The sequence below is a fragment of the Symphalangus syndactylus genome, chromosome 3 (genome assembly GCF_028878055.3).
Source record: "Symphalangus syndactylus isolate Jambi chromosome 3, NHGRI_mSymSyn1-v2.1_pri, whole genome shotgun sequence".
Classification (NCBI taxonomy): Eukaryota; Metazoa; Chordata; class Mammalia; order Primates; family Hylobatidae; genus Symphalangus; species Symphalangus syndactylus.
In genome coordinates this window covers 28,372,836-28,399,214 of record NC_072425.2, presented here as the reverse complement: position 1 = coordinate 28,399,214, position 26,379 = coordinate 28,372,836, and the positions used below count along the sequence as shown (strand labels likewise).

Here is a 26,379-nt window from a genome sequence, read left to right as displayed (position 1 = left end):
TCCCATGATTTCTGTCTTGAAAATAGCTCCTAGCATGGTCCCCACACCCTCAGCCAAAAGCACATCCCCCTCAAGTTTTTTTCACTATGTTCTCCTCTCCTTTTATTAAAATAAATAAATACATCGGTACATACATACATACACACATACATACATAATTTCCCCTTCAGGGATTCCTTGGAAGCCATCAAGAGTAGGGATAAAGAGCAGAATTTCTGAATGAGAAAGAATTAGGTTCAAGTCCAAACTCTATCACTTAATACTTCTATGCCCTTAAGTAAGTGACTATGCCCCCGCTAAACCTGAGTTTTCCCACATGTGAAATGAAGATAATACTAATTTTCAGAACAATTTTGATGATTATATAGGATAACTTGGCATCTAGGTGTTCAATAAATGCTGACTGTCTTCTCTTTCCCTTTAATAGCTTTACACTTCCCACAATGCTTACAAAATTTCTGGTATGGTATAGGTACTTAACAAATGTCATTACTCTTGCTTCATTCCTGTTGTTGTTGTTGTTGTTGTTGTTGTTGTTGTTGTTGAGACGGAGTCTCACTCTGTTGCCCAGGCTGGAGTGCAGTGGTGTGATCTTGGCTTACTATAACCTCCACCTCCCAGTTCAAGAGATTCTCCTGCCTCAGCCTCCCGAGTAGCTGGGACTACAGGGGTGCACCACCATGCCCGGCTAATTTTTGAATTTTTAGTAGATACAGGGTTTCACTATGTTGGCCAGGCTGGTTTTGAACTCCTGACCTCATGGTCTGCCCACCTCGACCTCCCAAAGTGCTGGGATTATAGGCGTGAACCACCGCACCTGGCCACTCTCGCTTCATTCTTGTTTGGGCTCCATTTACATTAGATACCTTTCTGCTTCTGGTGTGACTGTCTTGTTTCATGACATACGACAATAGCATAATTTACATATTTGCTATTAGGGATACAGCATGGAATGGGACAAGTAAGGTCCTAAGGCATGATTACACTTAGCTTATGCTCAAGAGCAAGAGAACTCTTATCACTGTTGGGAATGTAGAAAGGTGAAGCCACTATGAAAAACAGTATGGAGGTTCCTGAAAAAATTAAAAATAGAACTGCTAGATGATCCAGCAATCCCACTTCTGGATTTATATCCAAAATAATTGAAATCAGGATCTCAGAAAGATGTCTGTACCCCCATGCTCACTGCAGCATTATTCACAGTAGCCAAGATAGAGAAATAACCCAAGTGTGCATCGACAAAGAAATGGATGAAAAAAACGTGGTATATGCATACAATGGATTATCATTCAGCCTTAAAAAAGAAGGAAATTCTGCCATTTGAAATGACATGAATGAACCTAAAGGACGTTATGCTGAGTATAATAAGCCAGTCATAGAAGGACAAATACTGCCTAATTCCACTTATATGAGAGGTATCTAAAATAGGCAAAGTCAAAGAAGCTGAGAATAGAGTGATGGTTTCCAGGTGCTGGGGATGGGAAAACAAGGAATTGGTTTTCAATGGAGTATAAAGTTTCTCTTATGCAAAATGAGTATGTTCTAGAAATCTGCTGTAAAACATAGCACCTATAGTTAATATGGTATCATGTGCTTTAAAATGTGTTAAGAGGCTAGATGTCATGTTAAGTGTTCTTACCAAACACACACATGTACACACACACACACATAAATGGACAAAATCAAATTACTGGAAGTGATGGGCATGTTTGTATCTTGCTTGTGGTGATGACATCATGGATATACGCACATGTCCAAAGTCATCAGTATCTATATATTAAATGTATGCAATTTTTGTATATCAATTTTACCTCAATAAAGCTGTGTTTTAAAGGGCAGGCAAATCAAAAGTAAATGAGCAAATACATAAATAAATGAGATAATTTCAACAAATGCTGAATGACATAAGGGTAGTAATACTGAGGGATGTGATAGAAAATGACAGAGAAGAAACCTGATATTTAGGTGGTCAGGAAAGGCTTTCTGTGCAGATGAAAATGGGATTAAGACTCATGTGCTATAAAGGAGTTAACAACTCCAGTTAAGGGAATCACTAGAGGAAAGGGGGGAAAACTCAAAGCAGAGGGAGGTAGATGTGAAGTAACAAGCTTGGAGTGTCTAATGATGAGAAAGTAAGCTAGTGTTGTTACTGCTCTCACGTGTCAAGTTAGTCATCAGCTTCCTAAAAGTCAACTCAAGAAGGGAGTTTGGGTTATATTGTTCTCCTCTCCAAATATAAGGGGATTATCTTTCAAGGATGGTTATATTTTTTAAAAATGTATTTTCTTGCCTACTAGAATGTATGGCTTCCATCTTTTTCTGGCCTTTGAAATTGGTACCCTTTCCAGAGGTAATTCTCCCCAGAACTCATGATCAGTGCAGTGAGTGAACCCAAAGCCATAGGCATTGTGATCCAACTCTTTGACACTTGAATGGTGGATGTTGAAGGTACAAAATATTCCATGACTTTTGATCTATTTTTTTTTTTTTTTTTTTTTTTTTGGGAGATAGAGTTTTACTCTTGTTGCCAGGCTGGAGTGCAGTGGCGCGATCTCAGCTCACTTCAATCTCCACCTCCCAGGTTCAAGGGATTCCCCTGCTTCAGCCTCCCAAGTAGCGTGCCACCATGCCCGGCTAATTTTTTGTATTTAGTAGAGACGGGCTTTCACCATGTTGGTCAGGATGGTCTTGATCTCCTGACCTCGTGATTAGCCCGCCTTGGCCTCCCAAAGTGCTAGAATTATAGGCGTGAACCACCACACCTGGCCTTGATCTATTAATATGTCCTAGGAGCTACAGAATTATATTCATGAACTTTAAATGACTTCAGTCAAGTCACTTTTCTAAGTCTCATTTCTCATCTGTATAATGTGAGTGAGAGGTGAGGGGTGGGTAGGGGATATTGAGTAGGTGGCTACCTGTGATCTCTACATTGGGTAGAGGGCTGTGTTCACTAGAGTTCCAGATTTTCTGTGATTCTAAGAAGCCTTTGGAATCTTGGAGTGAGTATTCCCAGGGAACTCTGATGTACTGAAAAGCTCTCCTACATTGTTGATGTCAGCTGTGCCTGAGGCTTTTTAATGGGTCAACAGACTCCAAAGGTGAGTTGGAGACAAACCTGGCAATTATAGATTAAAGGGCAATTATAACAGGGCTCATAATTGTTCTCTTACAGTACTGCCTTCATTGTTGGTTAATAACCAAATTCTCTCTTTCCAGGGAACTCCACCCTCCCCTTTTCCCACTGGGGTAGGTGAGGCTGGATCAGAACAGGGTAATTGAGTTCTCCCTGTGGAGTTTGGGGTCATGTGAGCACAGCTCCTTGATCTCATCTCAGATGGCTCCAGGGAAGTACCCAAAATCTCTCCTTTGGGAGGTAGGAGAGAATGACTCAGGAAAAGGGAAGTCAAAAGGAAGTTTATGAAGTGTGAGAATGGGATTGTTAAATAAATCCAAGTCTGGATACTCCTGGAGGGAGGTGGTATGGGGTACAACACTGGGCTGGAACCCAGAAGACCCTATGTATGTGTCGGCCATAACTTGCCAGGAGACTCGGGAAGTACCTTCACCACTGGGATTCAGTTGCTTCATCTTTGAAAAGAGGGGGTTGGCTTAACTGATCTGTAAGTATCTTCTAGATAGGATATGAGGTTGGTGCAAAATTAATTGTGGTTTTTGCCATTGAAAGTAAAGTAATAGCAAAATCCACAATTACTTTTGAACCAACCTCATATTTTTAGGATTCTAGATGCCTGTGACTGAGTGGACTACTTCTGAGTCTCGGTTTTTACTTCTGTAAAGAGACAATAACAAGAGTAACTTCGTCATAGAATTATTGTGAGAATTAAATGAGCTTAACATGGCATTTCTACTTTATTCATTCAGTGCTCTCATTTAATGATTACTCATTAGACTTCTACTTTAAACCAGACTCTATGCTAGGAGAGGATGGATAATTCATACAGTTGAACTAGGTATTTTAGATGAACCTTCACAGAGGTGAAGATACCTTCACAGAGCTAGGAGTCTTGTGGGGCACACAGTGAACGTTTAAAAATGGAAGCTATTTTTATGAGGCATTTCTGTTATTGAATAGTCAGATCAAATACCACTGTCTAAATAATGGCAAATGGCAGGGGAAAATATTCCATGGCATGGTGACATTCTCAAGAGAAGCTATCCTCTGTCCCTGGTCTAAATTAAAGATGACACGTTCAAATATCTTCAGAGCAAAGCAGATAATATAAGTTAATACAGTGGGTTGGATGTCAGAAAATCTAAAAGAGGGGATTAAGACGAACTAGAGTTTGCATGCATTCTCTAAAGTGGAAAGATGCTAGTCAACTCTCCTGCCTACTGCTGTCACGTGAGAATGTGAGTCTAAAGTTGCCAGAACTCACTATTTTCCAGCAGAAGCCAGGAATCCAGATTTTCACATAAAAAGCATCCAGATTTCAAGTGATAGCCACTTATTCAAATATTTAAAAACATTATGTAGCCACTGGTTTGCTATCTCTAAGTTAAAGCCAATATTTCAGATAAGCAAGAGTATTGTAATTGTGTTCATTTTCAAAAAGGAAGGTGAGGGGAAAGTAAAGGGGATGAATGATTATTGGCTATCATCTACGTGCCCCAGGCATCTTACAGATAACATATATCATTTCATCTGTTGCTCACAACAATTCTAAGAAGCACCTGTGTTTAGTTCTGATATTTTTCCCTGATGCAATTCACATATGGAAAATGTGTTTTGAGAAACACTGGTATGGACAGATATGAGTGGCAGCATAAGGAAGATTGAATATAGGGGCAAGATAAGAGGCAGGACAGCCTGGTGAAGAAGTCATAGTGGAAATACACAAGGTGCCCCTAGTGGGGAGAAAAACAAGGACAGATTCGAGACAAAATGAAGAAGTAATTAATCTATATTTTTCAAAGTTCATCAATAATGTCTGAGAGGGGAATTTTACCTCCCTTCCACCTCCCCATGTCAGATGGAGGAGGAAGGGACTTTACAACTGTACCCCTTTTCTTATTTTCTCTCTTCGCCCTCAGGCTATTTAATGGCTGTGTTCAGACCAAAGTCAGCCATCCCTCCAAGTGGACAACAGAAACTAAACCCTAGTCCTATAGCCTGGATCTCCTAGTCTACACCTCGATGCCACACAGAATAATTTCTCAGAGCAATGAACTTCTATATTAAAGATTACTCTGGTCAGGCATGGTGGCTAATGCCTGTAATCTCAGTACTTTGGGAGGTCAAGGTGGGTGGATCACTTGAGTCCAGGAGTTTGGGACCAGCCTGGGCAACATGACAAAAGCCCATCTCTACCAAAAAATACAAAAGCTAGCCAAGAGTGGTGATGCATGCTTGTAGTCCCAGCTACTTAGGAGGATAAGGTGGAAGGATTGATTGAGCCCGGGAGATAGAGGCTGCAGCGAGGTGTGATTGGGCCCCTGCACTCCAGCCTGGGCAACAGAGTGAGACCCTGTCTCAAAAAAAAAAAAAAAAAAAAAAAAAAAAAAGGAAAGAAAGAAAAAGAAAAAGACTACTCAGCCATTCTTCCTGATCCCCTGATCCACGGGCTTCTTGCCTCTGGCTGTCATTACACTGGCAATGAGCAATAAAGAAATGTAGATTAAATGGTCAGTAGATGTAAATTCAATTCTTAGCTCCACACTTATAAGAAGTTTGACCTTCAACTATCAACTTCAAAAGACTTATCCTCAACTCCCTCATCTGTAGATGTAGATAATATTGTCCTCCTACTTGGAAGGACTAATTTGTAGATAAAATAAGATAATGGATTTGAAGGTCCTTCAATCCATACTTCATAGAGCAGCCAGGGTGATAAAACTTTTACTCTTTACCGTGACTTAAACCACTCTATAATTTCACCCCTCCTATAGTCCCTTCTTTTTAAATTCCATACTCAGAATTTAAACTGCAGCCCCACTGTCCTTTTATTCCTTAAGGCCACTGTGCGTGCTGTTTCCTCTACCTGAACCGCTTTCGATCCCACCCGCCCCTCAATCTTCACTTCATTTCACTACTTCCTGTTCGCACTTCAGGTATATTGAGTGCTTACTATGTGCCTGGCAATGTACTAGGCACTGGGGATAGGGTGATTAAAAAAAGATAAACATAACAACACTTCAGAGAAGCTAATATTTTAGTGAGAAAGGCAAATGCTACATCCCTGCCTTCACCAACCAAAATATATTGAGAATTGTAATAAGTGCTACCAAGCTAGGAATAGTATAGAATGCTAAAAGTTCATATAGTCAATGAGAGGGCCAAATCTAATCTAAGGATTCAGATAAGTGACATTTAAACTGAGACCTGAGTGTACAGACCCAAGTGGGAAAGAAAATCTGTAGCATCAATACTAGAGAGAAGAAGGAGGTAAGTGCAATTGTTCAAACCTTGTATGATGTGTCAAAAAGTTTTCATTTGGAAGTTAGAAGAGTTATGAAAGTTCTTAAAAGGTTTAAATTAGAAGAATCATAGTTATAAATAAGATACCTATTCATCAAATATTTATTGAGTGTCCATGGTATGCCAGCTACTGTGCTAGATATGATCAAATGTATATTTTAACAGGTAACTCTGGCTTTAGAGTTGAGAAGTGAAAGGGAGGGAAAAGTGGCTAATGAGAGGACTGTTTAAAAGACGATCGCAGAAGATGTTGAGTGGCTTAGATTAGGCAATGGAAATAAAAAGGAGCCAATTTAAGAGATAATGGGGATCAAAGCAAAATAGCCTGGTTATAAATTGAACACGAAGGTGAACAAGAGAAAAGAGTTAAAGATAACTGCTTTAAGAAACTTAGTTTATAAAGGCACCAGCTATATAGAGTAAATGAGCAATTGGAAAGGAGCAAACTTGTAGGGAGATGATAGCAAATCCAGTTTTGAATGTGTTGAGTTTGAATTGCTTGTGAGATATCAAATTACAGATGCTTATAGTCAGTTGAATATAATTAGGGGGTTCCGAAGAATGAGGTGGAGACCCAAATGTAAAAGCAATGACTACACTGATTGTCATGATTGGACTAGATGTGGTAACCCAGAGAGAGATTAAATTGAGAAAAGAATACACAGGACCAAGACATAAGGAGCTTCGAGATAAAGAACAGGTAAATGGACCCTGTAAGAGAGGGTAAGTTGGTGTTAGAGAGTTAGATACCAAACCAGGAAGGTATAGTACTGAAGAAACCAAGGATAGCAAATGTTTCAGACCCTGTAGAATGCATAGAGATATGAAGTAAGTTTATGACCCAAAAATGTCATTGGATTTAATGACAGAGTTCACAAATGTTCATGGAGAAAAATGTTTTAGTAACTTGGTGGTAGCAGAAGACAGAGGGGAGTAAGCTGAGGAATGAAAAGATGAAGTGAACCATTGTAGGCTATACTTTAAAAGGTGCGTTTATAAAGAAAAGGAAAGAGATCATTTTGATGCTGGAAGATGCAATGTTTTGTTTGTGTCTTTGTTCTAAGAAGAAAAATTTATAAGCATATAAATGATGTAAATAATCTACTAGAGAAGGAGAGATATAAAATATAGGATATAAGGAGAGAGATTATATGTAGATTCCTAATAATTTAGGAAGGCATAAGAAATACTGCAATGAAAAGATTAACTTTAGAAAGAAAGGAGGACATCTCCTATATTATATCAGGAGGAAATGGGGAGAGTGTGCATGAAAGATGTTAAATTGTTTGGAGAAAAATTACACTACTCCATTATTGTTCTTAATGAATAAAGGGAAAATAGGGTATTATGGGTTTAAGAATGATGAAGGCTGAGTGTGGTGGCTCACACTTGTAATTCCCAGCACTTTGGGAGGCCAAGGCAGGCAGATTACTTGAGCTCAGGAGTTCGAGACCAGTCTGGGCAACATGATGAACCCCTGTCTCTACCAGAAAAAAACAAAAAATGAGCTGGGCATGGTGGCATGCACCTATAGTCCCAGCTACTCAGAAGGCTGAGGAAGAAAGATTGCTTGAGCCAGGCAGGCAGAGGTTACGGTAAGCCGAGATCACACCAGTGCACTCCAGCCTGGGTGATAGAGCGAGACCTCCATCTCAAAGAATGATGAAGAAGAATGTAAGTTGACAGGAGAAACCTAGTAAAATTGAATGGAAGCATGAAGAGCCCAGTTAACATTGATGACTGATGATACATTGATGACAATATTCAAAACTGTGTTTTTCTGTAGCTGCGTGACTGTACCATCACAGAAGATGGAGAGTTGCATGCATCCAGTGCAGGTGTTTGACTAAGTAGGGAAATTAAAAGACCGAAAGCCAAGGGAGATCGAGAGGCTGATACAAGCAGTGATTGAAATATGAACCATGGACTCTATCACAGACAGAAAAGTTGGAACTGATAGATGGAGAAAAAGGAATGCTACCAAGCAACAGAAAGTCCTAATGAGTTAAAAGGCATGGCTGGAGTGGGAGATCTATAAACTGACAGTATAAAAGATCATAGTCAAAGAGTGGGATGTTAGAACTGAAGGTTTTTTATGGAACAATATCATGTGAGAACAAAGTCTACAGTGTGGCCCAGGAGTGGGTGGCTGAGGCAGAATAGAGAAATGGTCACTGGAGATGAGCAGATCAAGGAAGTGAGAGACTGGATTGTTGGACAGAAAATCCACAAAAACCCTGACCTTACCTATTGTGATGGCAAGAACCCAAACGAAGAGAAAGCTCCAAACCAGGAACTTAAAATACTTAAAGAACCAGTTTCAGTTGAGGCAAGAGGATGAAGGTTGGATTCAGCTTGACTTCCCCTTTTGGGGAATAACAATGTCATAGACACAAGGTAGGATAGATCTGGGCAAACTCTCTGGATGAAAGGTAGGTACCAACCTAGCATAATTCTTGCCTGGCCTAGAAGGAGATTCTGGTGAGTGAAGAGAGAAATACAGATTTTCTTCTCTTGGCATCTCTAATGGGAAGCTGCTACTAAGGACAAGAATGGCAACAGATGGTGACAGGGAGGGAGAAAGACCAGCTTGGGAGTGATCTTCAGGTGAGGGGTTGATAGTCTTGTGTATGACAGGTTGATCCATATAATTAGTTACTGGAACCAGACTCTCAAACAATTTCCCACTTTCTCTGAGTAGCCTTTATTATCCCCAGTGGACTGAATTTGAAATCTCTCTGCCGTGCCCCTACAGCATCTGAGTTATCTCAGCACCCACCATGCTATCCCAGCAATTTCTTCCTAAATTGTACCACTCTCCTTGTTGACTACAAGTTCCATGAGGGCAGGAATTATGCCTGTCCTGTTACCATTTCATGCCCAGGACATAGACCATAGTAAGAGCTCCCCACACATTCATGAAATGAATGAGTGTGCTTTGTGAGCTGTAAAGAACTTTGTGATATAGAAGGCAGGCTGGGTGGCATGGGGGAATGAACAGGATTAAGACTCTCCCAGTACCTTTTCCCTTTGGAAGCCTTTGACTTTAGAAATCTTTCACCCAGAAAGCAGCTGGAGTGATAGAAATATTTTCTGAGCCCCTAATATCAGTTCCAGATGTTTGCAATCATGTGGGTTTGTACCTCACCCTGTAAAACATATTTCCCTCACTCCCACCCCCCAATTCTAGCTGAGGGAGTAAAGCCTAGTTTCCAGTGACATCACCTCTCTCAGGCTGACCCGGGGTAAGCAGAGAGCGGGCGGGTGAGGTCCCCTCTAGTTTCTCAGATGAACAGCATGGTTCAGCCATGGCCCACACTGCATGAGGAACTAAGAGTAAATTCCACAAGATTTCATAAATATCTACAATGTAAGTACTCCATCACAGCCACTGCTGCCACCATCCTCTCAGCTACTGGAGAAAAGAGACCTTGCTGTCCTTCACCTTGAGTTATTCCTCATACAAATTCACCTCCATAACTGCTCCCTTTTACTTGAGAAAATTTTCAGTCTAAGATCTGAGATGGGATGGTGTGTGTGTTGGGATGAGGAGTGTCTTTTCAGTTGTAGATTATCATTAATGATAACAGGGACAGAGAAAGAATAGGGGAACTGAGAGTGGGTACAGATGGCCTCTGGACATTCTCCTTTACCTGGATGTAAGTCTAAATGAGCAGCTCATATCAGAGACAGCTTAGAGAGACAAAGACAAGCAAAGGTCAGCTGAGACATGGGCACAGAGTGACGTGGAAAAGAAGAGAGAGAGAGAGAGAGAGAGCCACCAAGGGAAGCCGACACACACAAAGGTAGAAAAAGAAGAAAAGAAGGAAGGAGACAGGAAAGGAAATAATCAGGAAAGGATACAGGAAGAAAGAAACAGAGACAAGAGTTGAGAGTTGGCAGGAGGCAAGTGTGGTACTGATCAGCTGGGGAGAGGCCCATTAGGCTCCCAGATGCCAGGGCAGAAAGGGGCACTGACCAGCTCCAGATGTTGCTGCCTTGTATGAGGAGGTGCCGGGGCTAGTGGATAGGGCCTGCTGCCTCTGTGAGCACCAACAGAGCCAGCTGGCCTTCCAGCCCTGAACTAGACAAGCTGAAGCTGAGAATCCCATGAAGAAAAAGAGAAGTTTCTGATTTTTTTAAAGTTAAAAAAAAAAAAAAAATCCAGCAGGAGAGCAGAAGATGACCAAAGAAAATGCATGGGAGTGTGGTGAGACTATCACCAGACAGAGAAACAGGAGATTATGATGCTAGGTGTGACCTGTCCCTTCTTGTCCTCACTCTTCTGATCCTTACACTGAGGGTGGCGGGTTCAATGCTTAAGGTTCTTCTACTCGGAACTTTAGGGATTCACAGAAGCTAGTTTATCAGACAAAGAAGTGGGAAGCCTGATGGGCTACAATCCCCTTTACAAGATCAGAGCTCACCAGTTGCTCACTAGTTGCTGTCAGTGGCTAGATACTCCATTTTGTCAAGCCACACAAGTGTCCTAAATCCCTTTATTTCCATCTGCCTCTAGGTCTATTCTCAACAAGAGCAAACCACACTGGAGGCAATATGAACTAGCGAAAAATCTTTGAATGTAGTGGATGAGGGTGTGGGAGTAGATAGGAAAGAAACCAGAGCTCTAGTTCTAGCTCTGGCTGTACCAGTAACTCACCATGTGTGTAAGCTCTGGACAAGTCTGTCTCCTCTGAGCCTTTTTCTTCGTAGGTCAAACGGGAGATTTGGATTTATTAAATCTGCTTGTGCCTCGGCCCAGCTTCTTACTCCCACATCTACCCTGCCCAAGAGGCTGAAACCCATGCCAATTGTTCTGATGAGGCCATGAGGGAGAACCAGACGTCTGTTTTTAATATTGATGACAGATTAGCGTGCGGGGAATTCAGCCACCCCCCACAACAAGCCCCATTTCTGCTCAAAACAACTGGAACAGGAGACTACTTATGCTTGGCTTTCCTAACAGTGTCCCGGAACTGACCGAGTGATGGCTTCTCTGAAGGAGACAAAGAGGGCGCCAAACCTAGAGGTGGGGGCAGGGGTAGGAGACAGGGAGGGAGAGTGAGCATTTCAAAAGTTAGTTCAGAATGGTGTGAAACAGATGGCAGCCATAAAGTGTGTATGTGTGTGTTTGTGTTCATGTGTGCACATGGGAGATAGACACAGAGAGAGATCTGTGTAAGCACCTATGTCTGTGCACATGCATGCATGAGCTCGTGAATAAATAAATAATTCCAGCACTGGACTTGGCTGCCAGCAAAAATTCAGAGAGATCAAAGGATAAAGCCCACATTTCCCTACTCTGGCCTCACCTGACCAAATGTGTGAGTAATCCTAACTCTCTATCCAAAACAAGTCTTAAACCTTATTTTGTTTTCTTCCTAACATTTATTTCTCCCTTTAATTTTTTTTTTTTTAATTCATGGAAATAGGAAACAACAAGAAAGTAATAGTACCTACTGTGTCTCAAGACCTGTGCTGGAATTAACCCTTAAAAATAGCTTGTGAAAAAGGTGTTGTTTTTCCTATTCCACAGAAAAGGAAACTGAACCCTAGAAAAGATGTTGACTACCCCTAGATCTCTCTCACTGAGAAGTGGTAAAAAATAAAACCAGAAGCCAGGTTTTCCCAAGTCCATATTCTTTCATTAGGCTTATATCCTCAAAGATAAAACTCAACTGAGTGAACGGAGAAATTTCAATTTAAGCCAAGTTCATTTTCCAGAGGGTTTAGACATGATAAAGGTGACACAGAGGCAAACAGATGAGGTGAATCTTTCAGATGTATCCTCCCAATCATCTATAGCATCAATTGGTCATGACACATTTTTAGAAGGCTTACCATGTACTCAGCTAGGTTGTAAGACTACAGAAGACCCCATAAAACTACACATTGCTAAAGGAGTTAATGCAGAGTCGAAAAGTTAAGACATGAATATGTCTATCCATATGCAATTCAGTTCAGTGAACTGAACATCCATGTATGACAGGCACTGTGGGGAAACCCCAACATATAAGGATACAAGATTCATCATCTTGTATCTTTAAAAACAACTGCCCACCCACAAATTCAGGAATTGAATAATGTGGAGAATGAAAGTCAAGTCCTAAAACAAAGGTTTAAAAAACCCTGTAAAGATAGAAGCATGTATGTCATTGTCTTCAATCTTCTGAATGGCTACAGGAAGAAGGGCCTAGATCTGTGTAAAGTGACCTTAGGCCAGATAACCAAAAATAAACAAATTTTACCTCAATTTTAAAAAGCAACTCTTGGATTAGAGCACTGTTTCCTGGAAAATTAAGAAGAATCTTGGATTTCTATTTCTGGATTAAATGGAATAACAAGAACTGGATTTATTTGCCCTACTGCCCACAACATTAAGAAATTAACACACACACACACACACACACACACACATGCATGTGCCGAAGTAGGCGGGTCACGAGGTCAGGAGATTGAGACCATCCTGGCTAACATGGTGAAACCCCATCTCTATTTAAAATACAAAAAATTAGCCAGGCATGGTGGCACGCACCTGTAGTCCCAGCTACTTGGGAGGCTGAGGCAGGAGAATCACTTGAACCTGGAAGGTGGAGGTTGCAGTGAGCCGAGACAGCACCACTGCATGCCAGCCTGGGACACAGAGTGAGACTCCATCTCAAACAAACAAACAAAAAAACATAAAACAAGCTTGTCAACAACTGGAAATTAGGCAACAAAGTACAGAGCTCCTGAAAGATGGAAAACAAATTATTTGAGCCCTAAAATTTCTCCTTGCCTTTAGAGAGTTTTCAAGCCACTGTTCAGGGAGAAGAAATGCCTAACAGATTCCCTGAATTGCCCAGACAGAGTTCTGAGACCAGGGAAACCAAAGTGATTACAGTTCATAAGATAGAGTAATGGAGAGGAGAGAGCTGCATAGAGGAAAAATTGAAGCAATCTGTGGAGGAGTTCCTGTCAATATTCATCAGACTACTGACTGATGCATGTATATGAGAAATCTCCCAAAACAAGGGGATTAGTGAGAACAATGCCTGAGGCTCATACAAGGTCCAGTAATAGTGCCTGTCTCTACCAGCCATACTGTAAAACCTCAAAATTTATGGGCAACTTGGTAGAGCACATAGAAGGGTCCTCCCTTAGTAGTAGACAATAATTAGCCCTAGACTAAACGCTGCTTCATTTCCATCTAACAAATCTTAAAAGCAAGATCTAAAGGAATCAAATTGTTTCTCTGTACAAAAGAGTTTGAACAAAATATTTTGAACAAAAGAGTTCAAAAATATTTTTAGTAATACAAAATATCCAGCTTCAAACAAGGCAAGAATCGCAATGTCTGGCATCTAATACAAAATTACCTGGCATGCGAAGAGGCAGGAAAATGCAACCCATAATGAGAAGAAAAAACATCAATCAATTTAAACTGACCGAGAACTGATCCAGTTGTCAGGATTAGCAAACAAGAACACTAAAAGTTACTGTAACTATATCCCATATGTAAAAAAATTTAAGAAATAGAATATATTAACAAGACTCAAATTGGACTTCCAAAGGTGAAAATTACAACGTCTGAGATGAAAAATAATGCTGGATGGGATGAACAATAAATTGCACTTCACAGAAGGCATTGAAGACATGCACTAGAAACTATCCAAAATGGAATACAGAGATAACAGATAATTTTTGAAAATGAAAAAAGCATCACTGAGATGAGTAACAACTTAAAGTGACTGAATATACATGTTGTTGGAGGAAAAGAAAAATGGAGGGAGATTTTTTTAAATTGACAAAATAATGGCCAAAAATTTTCCAAATTTAATGAAACCATAAACCCACAGATCCAAGAAGCTCAACAAACCCCAAACACAAGAAATAAATGGCTAAGAGAAAAGCTTAGAATCAGTCAGAAAAAAGGATCTCTCTCTCTCTCTCTCTATATATATATATATATATACAAATTATATATATGGGTATATATATATATATATATATGAACAAAGATAGGAATGATGGCAGATGTATAATTTGAAACAATGCAAACAAGAAGACCAAAGTGTAACATATTTAATTACTACGATAAAAATCTGTCAATTTAAAATTTCATGCCCAGCAATAATATCTTACAAAAACAAAATCAGAAAGCATTCATCACTAACTGACAAAATATAAGAAATAGTAAAAGACATCCTTTAGGCTGAAAGAAAATGACACTAGATGAAAACATGAATGATAAAGAAATGAAGAGTACCAAAGTTAGTATCTATATGGGTAAATATATAAAATCATTTATGTTATTACTTGAATAGCTAAAAAATAATTAAGAAAAAATAATAAAGATAAATTGTGGAATTTTTAACATATATGTGAATAACACATATGACAAAAACTGCATAAGGCTTCAAAGAGAGGAAGAACAGTATACTATTATAAGATTCCTATGCTACGCTTGAAATAGTATTATATCACTTGAAGGTAACTGTGATATGTTAGATATTCATGCTGTAAACCCTGAAGCAAAAAGAGTTATTGCTAATAAAGTCAACAAAGGAGATATAACGGAATCATAAAAACTATCCAAAAGAAGACAGAAAAAGAAGAGAAATAAAAGATGGGATAATCATTTAAAAAAAGAAAGATGATAACCTTAAACCCAAATATACAAATATCACAGTATTAAGCAGGTCATGGACTCTAAAATAAATAAGTTAACAAAGAAACAAACAAATATCACATTAAATATAAATGGTCTAAACACTCCAACTTTATGGTCTAAACACCCCAAAGTTAATAATGCCAGCTTGGATTTAAAAAATAAGACCCAATTATATACTATCTTCCAGAAACATACTTTTAATATAAAGCAATGATAGTATAAAAGTAACGTGATGGCTGGGGATGGTGGCTCACACCTGTAATCCCAGCACTTTGTGAGGCTGAGGCGGGTGGATCACCAGAGGTCCGGAGTTTGAGATTAGCCTGGCCAACATGGCGAAACCCCATCTCTACTAAACATACAAAAATTAGCTGGGTGTGGTGGCGGGTGCCTGTAATCTCAGCTACTCGGGAGGCTGAGGCAGGAGAATCGCTTGAACCCAGGAGGCAGAGGTTGTGTTGGGCGAGATTGTGCCATTGCGCTACAGCCTAGGCAACAAAAGTGAAATTCTGTCTCAAAAAAAAAAAAAAAATAAGTAAAGTAATAGGAAATGATAGACTTTAACACTAATCAAAAGAAAGCTGGAGTACTTAGACAAAGTAGATTTCAGAACCAAGAATGTAACGGAAATATGCAAGGTCATTTCACAATATAAAGGGATCCATTCATCAAGAGAATATGAAAATTCTAAATGTTTACGAACTTAAATAACAATAACTTCAAAATATACAAAGTAAAACCTGATAAAGTTGCAGAAGAAATAAGTCCATAATCAGAGGTTTTAATACCCCTCCCTCAAATATTGATACAAGAAGAAGACAGAAAATCAGAAAGGCTCCAGAAGACTTGAATAACATAACTAACCAATTTTATCTACCAGGCATTTATAGAATACTCTACCCATAAATAAGTGGATACACATTATTTTAAAGTGAACACTGAATACAGCAATAGACCATCTAGACCAAAAACTAGTCTCAATAAATTTAAAATGTTTAAAGTCATAAAAACATATTTTCTGACTATAGCCGAATCAAATTAAAAATCAACAACGGACATTTCTGAAAAACTCCAAATATTTGAAAACTAAGTGGCATGCCTCTAATATTCTGAAAAACTCCAAATATTTGAAAACTAAGTGGCATGCCTCTAAATAACTCATGAGTCAAAGAAGAAAACAAAAGTGAAACTGGAAATACTTTGAACTGAATGAAAATGAAAACACAACATAACACAATCTTTGAGACACTACTAAAGCAGTAGTTAGAGGGAATGCCTACATTACAAGAAAGGTCTCAAATCAATAGCCTCAGCTACCATCTCAAAAATTAAAATGTGGAGAAAACCAAACTCAAAGTAAGCCAAACAAAGAAAATTATAATAAAGATTAGAGGATAAATCAATGAAATAGGAAACAATAGCAAAAACAGATAAAACCAAAAGTTGATTCTTTGAAAATTAGCTGGGTGTGGTGGCAGGTGCCTGTAATCTCAGCTACTCGGGAGGCTGAGGAAGGAGAATTGCTTGAACCCAGGAGGCAGAGTTTGTGTTGGCCGAGATTGTGCCATTGCACTACAGCCTAGGCAACAAAAGTGAAATTCAAATATTGAATAATTATGTTATTCCATGTCATAGCTGTCTAGCCAAAATGATCTAGAAAAAAAAGAGAGGAGACACACATTACCAATATCAAGATGAGACTAATATCACTATAATCTCAACAGATTTCAAAAGAATAATGACAGAATGTCATAAACAACTTTTGCCAATAAATTTGATAATTTACATGGAATGAACAAGTTCCTTAAAACACACAAGCTGCCAAAGATCACTCAAGAAGAAACAGATAATCTAAATAAATCTATATCTATTAAATAACTGAATTAGTAGTTAAAAACCTTCTTTCAAGAAAAGGTCTAAGCCCAGATGCCTTCACTGGTGAATTCTAAAAAATGATTAAGAAAAAAATACTATCAATTTTAACCACTGTGATTCTCTGAGAAGACAGATACATTTCAGAAAACTGAAAAGGAGAAAATATTTTATAATTCATTTTGTGAGACCAGAATGATCCTAATTAAAACAAATAGATAAAAAAAGCCTACACATTCCTGGAATAAATCTCACATAGTAGGTTGTTTTATAATATGAAAATCGATCAATGTGACTTATCATATTAACAAATTTTGAGAGATAAACTATATGATCATTTTAATAGACACAGAAAATTCAACATTTGCTTCTAATGGAAACAAAACAGAGCCTTTGCAGCAGACTAGAAATAGAAGATACCTTCTTTGAGCTAACTATCCTAAATATATATGCACCCAATATAGGAGCATCCAGATTCATAAAGCAAGTCCTTAGAGACCTACAAAGAGTCTTAGACTCCCACACAATAACAATGGGAGACTTTAACACCCCACTGTCAACATTAGATAGATCAACGAGACAGAAAGTTAACGAGGATATCCAGAAATTGGACTCAGCTCTACACCAAGTGGACCTAATAGACATCTACAGAACTCTCCACCCCAAATCAACAGAATATACATTCTTCTCAGCACCACATCACACTTATTCCAACACTGACCACATAGTTGGAAGTAAAGCACTCCTCAGCAAATGTAAAAGAACAGAAATTATAACAGACTGTCTCTCAGACCACAGTGCAATCAAACTAGAACTCAGGATTAAGAAACTCACTCAAAACCGCTCAACTACCTGGAAACTGAGCAACCTGCTCCTGAATGACTACTGGGTACATAACGAAATGAAGGCAGAAATAAAGATGTTCTTTGAAACCAATGAGAACAAAGACACAACATACCAGAATCTCTGGGACACATTTAAAGCAGTGTGTAGAGGGAAATTTATAGCACTAAATGCCCACAAGAGAAAGCAAGAAAGATCTAAAACTGACATCCTAACATCATACTTAAAAGAACTAGAGAAGCAAGAGCAAACATACAAAAGCTAGCAGAAGGCAAGAAATAACTAAGATGAGAGCAGAACTGAAGGAGACAGAGACAAAAAAAAAGCCCTTCAAAAAATCAATGAATTCAGGAGCTGGTTTTTTGAAAAGATCAGCAAAATTGATAGATCACTAGCAAGACTCATGAAGAATAAAAGAGAGAAGAATCAAATAGACACAATAAAAAATGATAAATGGGATATCACCACCGATCCCATAGAAATACAAACTACCATTAGAGAATACTATAAACACCTCTACGCAAATAAACTAGAAAATCTAGAAGAAATGGATAAATTCCTCAACACATACACCCTCCCAAGATTAAACAAGGAAGAAGTTGAATCCCTGAATAGACCAATAACAGGTTCTGAAATTGAGGCAATAATTAATAGCCTACTAACCAAAATAAGTCCAGGACCAGATGGGTTCACAGCTGAATTCTACCATACGTACAAAGAGGAGCTGGTACCATTCCATCTGAAACTATTCAAATCAATAGAAAAAGAGGGAATCCTCCCTAATTCATTTTATGATGCCAACATCATCCTGATACCAAAGCCTGGCAGAGACACAACAAAAAAAGAGAATTTTAGACTAATATCCCTGATGAACATTGATGCAAAAATCCTCAATAAAATACTGGCAAACCAAATCCAGCAGCACATCAAAAAGCTTATCCACCATGATCAAGTGGGCTTCATCCCTGGGATGCAAGGCTGGTTCAACATATGCAAATCAATAAATGTAATCCAGCATATCAACAGAATCAATGACAAAAACCACATGATTATCTCAATAGATGCAGAAAAGGCCTTTGACAAAATTCAACAGCCCTTCATGCTAAAAACTCTCAATAAACTAGGTATTGATGGGACATATCTCAAAATAATAAGAGCTATTTATGACAAACCCACAACCAATATCATACTGAATGGGCAAAAACTGGAAGCATTCTCTTTGAAAACTGGCACAAGACAGGGATGCCCTCTCTCACCACTCCTATTCAACATAGTGCTGGAAGTTCTGGCCAGGGCAATCAGAGAGGAGAAAGAAATAAAGGGTATTCAATTAGGAAAAGAAGAAGTCAAATTGTCCCTGTTTGCAGATGACATGATTGTATATTTAGAAAACCCCATAGTCTCAGCCCAAAATCTCCTCAAGCCGATAAGCAAATTCAGCAAAGTCTCAGGATACAAAATCAATGTGCAAAAATCACAAGCATTCCTATACACCAATAACAGACAAACAGAGAGTCAAATCATGAGTGAACTCCCATTCACAATTGCTTCAAAGAGAATAAAATACCTAGGAATCCAACTTACAAGGGATGTGAAGGACCTCTTCATGGAGAACTAGAAACTACTGCTCAACAAAATAAAAGAGGACACAAATGGAAGAACATTCAATGCTCATGGATAGGAAGAATCAATATTGTGAAAATTGCCATACTGCCCAAGATAATTTATAGATTCAATGCCATCCCCAGCAAGCTACCAATGACTTTCTTCACAGAATTGGAAAAAACTACTTTAAAGTTCATATGGAACCAAAAAAAAGCCCGCATTACCAAGACAACCCTAAGTGAAATGAACAGAGCTGGAGGCATCACGCTACCTGACTTCAAACTATACTACAAGGCTACAGTAACCAAAACAGCATGGTACTGGTACCAAAACAGAGTTATAGACCAATGGAACACAATAGAGCCCCCGGAAATAATACCACACATCTATAACCATCTGATCTTTGACAAATCTGACAAAAACAAGAAATGGGGAAAGGATTCCCTATTTAATAAATGGTGCTGGGAAAACTGGCTAGCCATGTGTATATAGCTGAAACTGGATCCCTTCCTTACATCTTACACAAAAATTAATTCAAGATGGATTAAAGACTTAAATGTTAGACCTAAAACCATAAAAACCCTAGAAGAAAACCTAGGCAATACCATTCAGGCCATAGGCATGGGCAAGGACTTCATGACTAAAGCACCAAAAGCAATGGCAACAAAAGCCAAAATTGACAAATGGGATCTCATTAAACTAAAGAGCTTCTGCACAGCAAAAGAAACTACCATCAGAGTGAACAGGCAACCTACAGAATGGCAGAAAATTTTTGCAATCTACTCATGTGACAATGGGCTAATATCCAGAATCTACAAAGAACTTAAACAAATTAATAAGAAAAAAATCAAACAAACACATCAAAAAGTGGGCAAAGGATATGAACAGACACTTCTCAAAAGAAGACATTTATGCAGCCAAAAAACACATGAAAAAATGCTCATCATCACTGGCCATCAGAGAAATGCAAATCAAAACCACAATGAGATACCATCTCACACCAGTTAGAATGGCGATCATTAAAAAGTCAGAAAACAACAGGTGCTGGAGAGGATGTGGAGAAATAGGAACACTTTTACACTGTTGGTGGGACTGTAAACTAGTTGAACCATTGTGGAAGACAGTGTGGCGATTCCTCAAGGATCTAGAACTAGAAATACCATTTGACCCAGCCATCCCATTACTGGGAATATACCCAAAGGATTATAAATCATGCTACTATAAAGACACATGCACACATATGTTTATAGCGGCACTATTCACAATAGCAAAGATTTGGAACCAACCCAAATGTCTATCAATGATAGACTGGATTAAGAAAGTGTGGCACATATACACCATGGAATACTATGCAGCCATAAAAAAGGATGAGTTCATGTCCTTTGTAGGGACATGGATGAAGCTGGAAACCATCATTCTCAGCAAACTATCACAAGGACAGAAAACCAAACACCACATGTTCTCCCTCACAGATGGGAACTGAACAATGAGAACACTTGGACACAGGGTGGGGAACGCCACATACTGGGGCCTGTCGTGGGGTGGGGGGAGGGAGGACGGATAGCATTAGGAGATATACCTGATGTAAATGATGAGTTAATGGGTGCAGCACACCAACATGGCACATGTATACATATGTAACAAACCTGCACGTTGTGCACATGTACCCTAGAACTTAAAGTATAATAAAAAAAATAAAAAAAAGAAGATACCTTCTTCAATATAATCAAACATTACAATAAGAAACAACAACAACATATAATTAGCATCATACTTAATGGTGAAAGACTAAATGCCTAATATTAGAAAAACAGGCAAAGATGTCTGCTCTTACCACTTCTGTTCAATATAGTACTAAAATTCCTAGCTAGAACAATTAGACAAGTAATACATAAATAAACGTCATCAAAATTGGAAAGAAAGAAATATACTTGTCTCTGTATGCAGATGACATGATCATGCATACAGAAAACTTTAGGAAGAACTGAGCTTTCTAACAGTGGAGGCATGTAATCAGTGCATGTTGAAGTGTTAAAGAGAAAGCAAGACTAGGTGATCTCCTAAGATCCTTCCAATGCTGAAATTTTTCTGCTGATATAGGAGAGGTACTCCAAGGCAAAGAATGGAGTATGCCAAATAAACAGTAGAGAGAATGAGTGAGTGCACTATGTTGAGAGGGAGAAGACTTTCTGCTGAAAGGGTGAAGCACCCTAGTGGAAGAAGCAACACTTGAGTTTTGATGTAGACTCTAAATGGTCTATAAGAACAAGCACTGTGCTGGGCATAAGACAGACCTGGTTACAAAGCCTGGCTCTGTCATAAGTGTTTATGGGACTTCAGGAAAGTCACATATGTCCTTGGGATTTACTTACTTTATCTGTAGAACAAAGTTCATGATCATTCTTAAGTTACATCGTTTTTTATTTGTTTTAATTCTGAGAAGAACAGCACGCTATGGAGATATGATAGAGATGAGAAGCGTTATTGTTAAAGTGTAAACCCACTGTTGGAGGACTTTCATTTCCCTTGGTTATCTGTGGTTTACAAACCTCTGCTATTATAAAACAGCACTCCAGAAGGACAAAGACACACACACACACACCCACACCCACACACGCAAAATACACACCCACCCATTCACAGACAGTGGTAAATCTCACCCACATAAAAATAACCTATATGCAGATAAATACAAACACACAGACACTTCAGTTTGCCTACGCATATTCAGATACACAGTCTTGTGCAAACATATATGCACTCCATACAGAGTCAAAAGTCAGAATTAACGAAGTTTGAAAGATGAGGCAAAATCAGCTGCCCAGTTACTGTTCCATGACCTGTCCCTCTGTTAAAGTGATGTCCACTCCAGTCTGTTCTGTCTCTTTCAATCAATAATGTGGAAAAAGCCACATCAATCCCAGGAAACCTATTAGCAGCCAGCTTGACTTCTCATGTTGTCCATAATCTGGGCCTTTCTTTTTCTGACTTCGTTTACATTCACAGCCTCATTTTATCACTTTCTTCCCAATTTCAGAGGAAGCAAAGCAAAAATAGCCCAGGAGGAATGGTAGAGGTGTAGGAGAGAGACAGGTAGAAGAGAGGACGACAGAAAAAGAAAAGGGAACAATAAAGGTCCTTTCATTCATTTATTATTCATTCAGTCAACTCATATTTGAATGCCAGACTTTGTGATAGGTGTTGGAAATTTAACGATGACTAACACAGAGAAGGCATCTTTCCTCTTGGAGTTTATAATTTAATCGGTCAAATAATTATACTTCGTTAATTCTTTAAATAGCCAAGTCTTGGTTCAGGATTAAAATTATAAATTTGAGGAGATACCACAAGCTGAATAACCCTGGATTAGTCTCAACGTTCTAATCTGTGAAATGGGCACAATAATCACTAACTCTCCTAAAATTGTGAGGATTAAGATGCTGAACAAAACATTTAGCTCAGTGCCTGGCACAAAAAAAAACAAACAGATGTCTAATTGATGTTTTCTAGCTGGAAAATAATTGCTGAATGGAAGTCTCAACAGAGAACAGAAAATGTAAGCCCCAGTACAGATCACAGGTGAACACTTTGCTTCTTGGCAGTGTCAAAATTTAGAAGAACTCAGAAATAATGTTCTGAGTGATAATCAAAGGTATCCCTCTTAAAAGCCAACATTCTCAAATGCTCCTGCATGCTGGAATCACTTCCAATTATCTCTTTCCCAGCACTAATTAATGAAGACTCCGAGTGTATCTCACTAGAAAGCCAATTGTGTGAATTTCCTTACCTCAGTTCCAGAGATAATATATTTACAGATCAAGCCCTTCAAGCATGAGTCCTGCAGGCCTTCCCAGATACAGAAAGGTCAAATTGTCTTCAGAATCAACTGGTTCTTTGACATAATATTTTGAAGGCCCAACTTCAGAGAATCAGAAACTCTTTCTAACTGCAACTTGCTATCTTTCCTTGCTCAAATTCATACAAAACAGCACACAAGGATGGACAGCGAAAAGTCACTGAACAATGAAATCTTCCAATGCCTTCCCAAAACAGATGAGACCAAGTCTCCAAAGACAGTAGAAAATCCCAGTTTCCCTCTTCTGTCATACTATCCTAAGAAAATGGGAACTCATGTACCTACCTGTGTACAGGTCAGTGTCTGTGTATTCATCCACTTTCTTATGCTGCAGAATATAGTCAGAGACCTTGGTCCCAATAGCTGGCTGAACATCCACCCACTCCAAGGAGACCACAGTACTGGAGGGCTCTACTGTTGGGGACAGCCGCAACCTACAGGGAATAAAAAGGAAGATTCGTGTTTGGCAGCCAGCACCAGCTGGGGCCCAAAAGAGTCGGGATGTGTCAAGATGAAGCATAGGTTTCAGTCCGAATTTAAATCTTGATTCCACCCATGATCACCAACTTGCATGACCGTAGGCAAGTTATTTCCCCTCTCATGGCATCTGTTTCTCATCCATAAAATATGGAGACAAGGAGCCACCTTTCAAGATCAAAGTAGAATTTCATAAATTAATCCATGCACACAATATGTGCTCAATGGCAGTTTATCAGTTTTCCATATATTTATACTATATTCTCAATGACGCTTCACTTTCAATTAAATTGGCAGTGCCTTCAAACAAGGGAACTTTCCATTTTTCTGCCATTTTCTTTAATACCCACAATGTATTAGCTAACTTTTTAATATCCTTGAGTAAATACACTATTGAAAGGAACAAAAATCCTGGAGTAAATCTTTTAGCAAAGCAAGAAAAAAAAAATAGAAAGATTAAAGGTTAGAACTAGAATGGTCCTTAGAGATGATGAAGTTTAATTCCCTCATTTCACAAAATGGGGAAAGGCTCAAAAAAAGGAAACAGTTTGCACAAGGTCATACAGCAAGCTGAGGACAGGACCATAATGGTGACTTTGCTTATTCTTATCCCAGATTCCCTTTTTCCACAAAACCACACTGTGTTTTCAAAGACCATCTTATAACGTGATTCTTCTCACCCACAGAGTTCGATTATGGGACTTTGTTTTCCAGTACTGGTTCCTTTCCCCTCTCTTATGCTTGTCACACCACTTCTCCCTCTTAATCACATGCCTGCAACCACAATGACTTTCCTTTACTTCCTCAGATGGTGAATTTCCAGTGTCTGGCCCTTCGCATATGCTCTTCCTTCTGCCTGAGACATGAGTCTCACCACTTGTTGCCTGGCTGGCGTCTACCCTAATTTAGGTCTCTTCAGAGAGCTTTCCCGGACTATTCCCTCTCTCTTCCAACTAAAACATCTCCCCATTATTCTCCCTAATAGCACTTCTTTGTTTCTTTTTCATATTTTTCTTATTAAAAAAATTTTGTTGTTGAGACAGGGTCTCACTCTGTCACCAGGGCTGGAGTGCAGTGGTGAAAGCATAGATCACTGCAGCCTTGAACTCCTGGACTCAAGCGATCCTCCCACCTCAGCCTCCATAGTAGCTGGGACTACAGGCATGTGCCACCACACAGGCTATTTATTTATTTATTTATTTATTTATTTTTTTGTAGAGAAGAGGTCTCATGTTGCGCAAGCTGGTCTCAACTCCTGGCCTCAAGAGATCCTCCCACCTCAGCCTCCTAAAGTGCTGGGATTACAGGCATGAGCCATGGTGCTCAGCCCTTATTTAAACTTTTATACTGTATTTTCCTGTTTTTGTTTTGGCATCTATCTCCTCCACTAAATTGTCCATTCCCTGAGTACATGGACTATGCCAATCTTGTTTCGTAGAAGAGGTTCTCTAGTTTTTGTTTTTTTTTTTAAATCTCAGTAGCCCCATTGCCCAACACAAGACCTGACAAAGTAGTCAGCTGCCTACAAGCTTTTGCTGAATGGTTGTCTGAAGTAAGAAATGATGAACTGAGTGGCATCATTTAAAACAAGCACGCGCTGCAATATCAGTGTCTGCTCCTGTGCCACAATTCTGTTCTGCCAAAGCTCCCTTCTTTCCTAAAAAAGGAGGTAGATTCCAGGGTCTTTGGGGATCTTGTTAGGCACCTTGGGAGCAGAAGCAAGTCATGGCATGGGCTGGCAGGACAGGAGTGTGAGTCCACGAAAAGGGATGACCAAAGGAAAAGGGCCCATACATACGTACACCGGCTGCGGAAGGGGGCTGCAGTTGGGGAGCCCACTGGCATCAAAGGCGCTGAGGTCACACCTGCACCAGTCATCGATCACATCCCCTTTCCCTGAGCACCAGTAGGAACTCATCAGTGCACTCTTGAAGGCCTAGACAAAAAACAGGACAGAATAGACAATGATGACAATACGGGAGAGATTGAGAGTAAATGTGCTGATGGCCATGATGTGAGCCATCGAGGGCTTTCGAGTAGCCCCTTTAAGCACAAGGCACCATCTATTCCCTAAGTTCCTTGCACTCTACTATCAGGTTCTCCCATCCTGAGCCATCCCCTCCCCAGGAGCCAGAATGATCATTGAGAAATAATAGTAACTATATCCATTGATAGTGTCCCCTAGGCTTGGCACTCCACTTGTGTTAACTTATTTCATCTTCACAACAATCTCACACAATAGATATTATAACTTCCCATTTTACAAGTTGGAAAACTCAAGCACACAGAAAGTAAATAACTTGACTGAGGTTTATGATAGTGATATAGCTAGGATACAACCCAAGGCAATCTGCCTCCAAAGCCTGCCTTCTTATTAAACACTTTGCTGCACTGCCTTTTATAGAAGTCTGACCATCTCATTGCCCAGCTTAAAAACCTTCAAAGGTTTCCCACAGTCTTCAGGATAAAATCTAAATGCCTTGTTCTCACCCCTGGCCACCTTTTCATCTCTCACCACTCTCCTGACCTTCTTTGCACAATATCATCTGTTCTCATGCACCCACATCATTTCCACCAACAGTGAATTCCTGTTTATATAAAATGTGCTCTAAATCAGGAGCCAGAAAACAATTT

At 39.3% G+C, this 26,379-nt stretch overlaps 1 protein-coding gene and 1 long non-coding RNA gene across 8 annotated transcripts in view; one reads left to right on the top strand and one right to left on the bottom strand.

Moving 5' to 3' along the window:
* ASTN2 (astrotactin 2) overlaps window positions 1–26,379 on the bottom strand; it is a 1,055,774-nt gene that overhangs the window by 222,216 nt on the left and 807,179 nt on the right. For all 3 annotated transcript variants that reach the window (XM_063636815.1, XM_063636816.1, XM_055271311.2), the window contains 2 exons: window positions 25,548–25,681; window positions 23,554–23,702 (listed from right to left, as the gene is read on the bottom strand). In XM_063636815.1, coding sequence (XP_063492885.1) covers window positions 23,554–23,702; window positions 25,548–25,681 — 283 coding nt within the window. The remainder of the gene's footprint in view (window positions 1–23,553; window positions 23,703–25,547; window positions 25,682–26,379) is intronic.
* LOC129478962 (uncharacterized) overlaps window positions 2,623–26,379 on the top strand; it is a 67,190-nt gene continuing 43,433 nt past the window's right edge. For 2 of the 5 annotated variants that reach the window (XR_010120193.1, XR_010120189.1), the window contains exon 1: window positions 3,124–8,836. This is a non-coding gene — a long non-coding RNA (uncharacterized lncRNA). Of the gene's footprint in view, window positions 3,102–3,123; window positions 8,837–26,379 lie in introns of those variants that run through there. The other 3 variants (XR_010120190.1, XR_010120192.1, XR_010120191.1) reach the window with 3 other exon arrangements.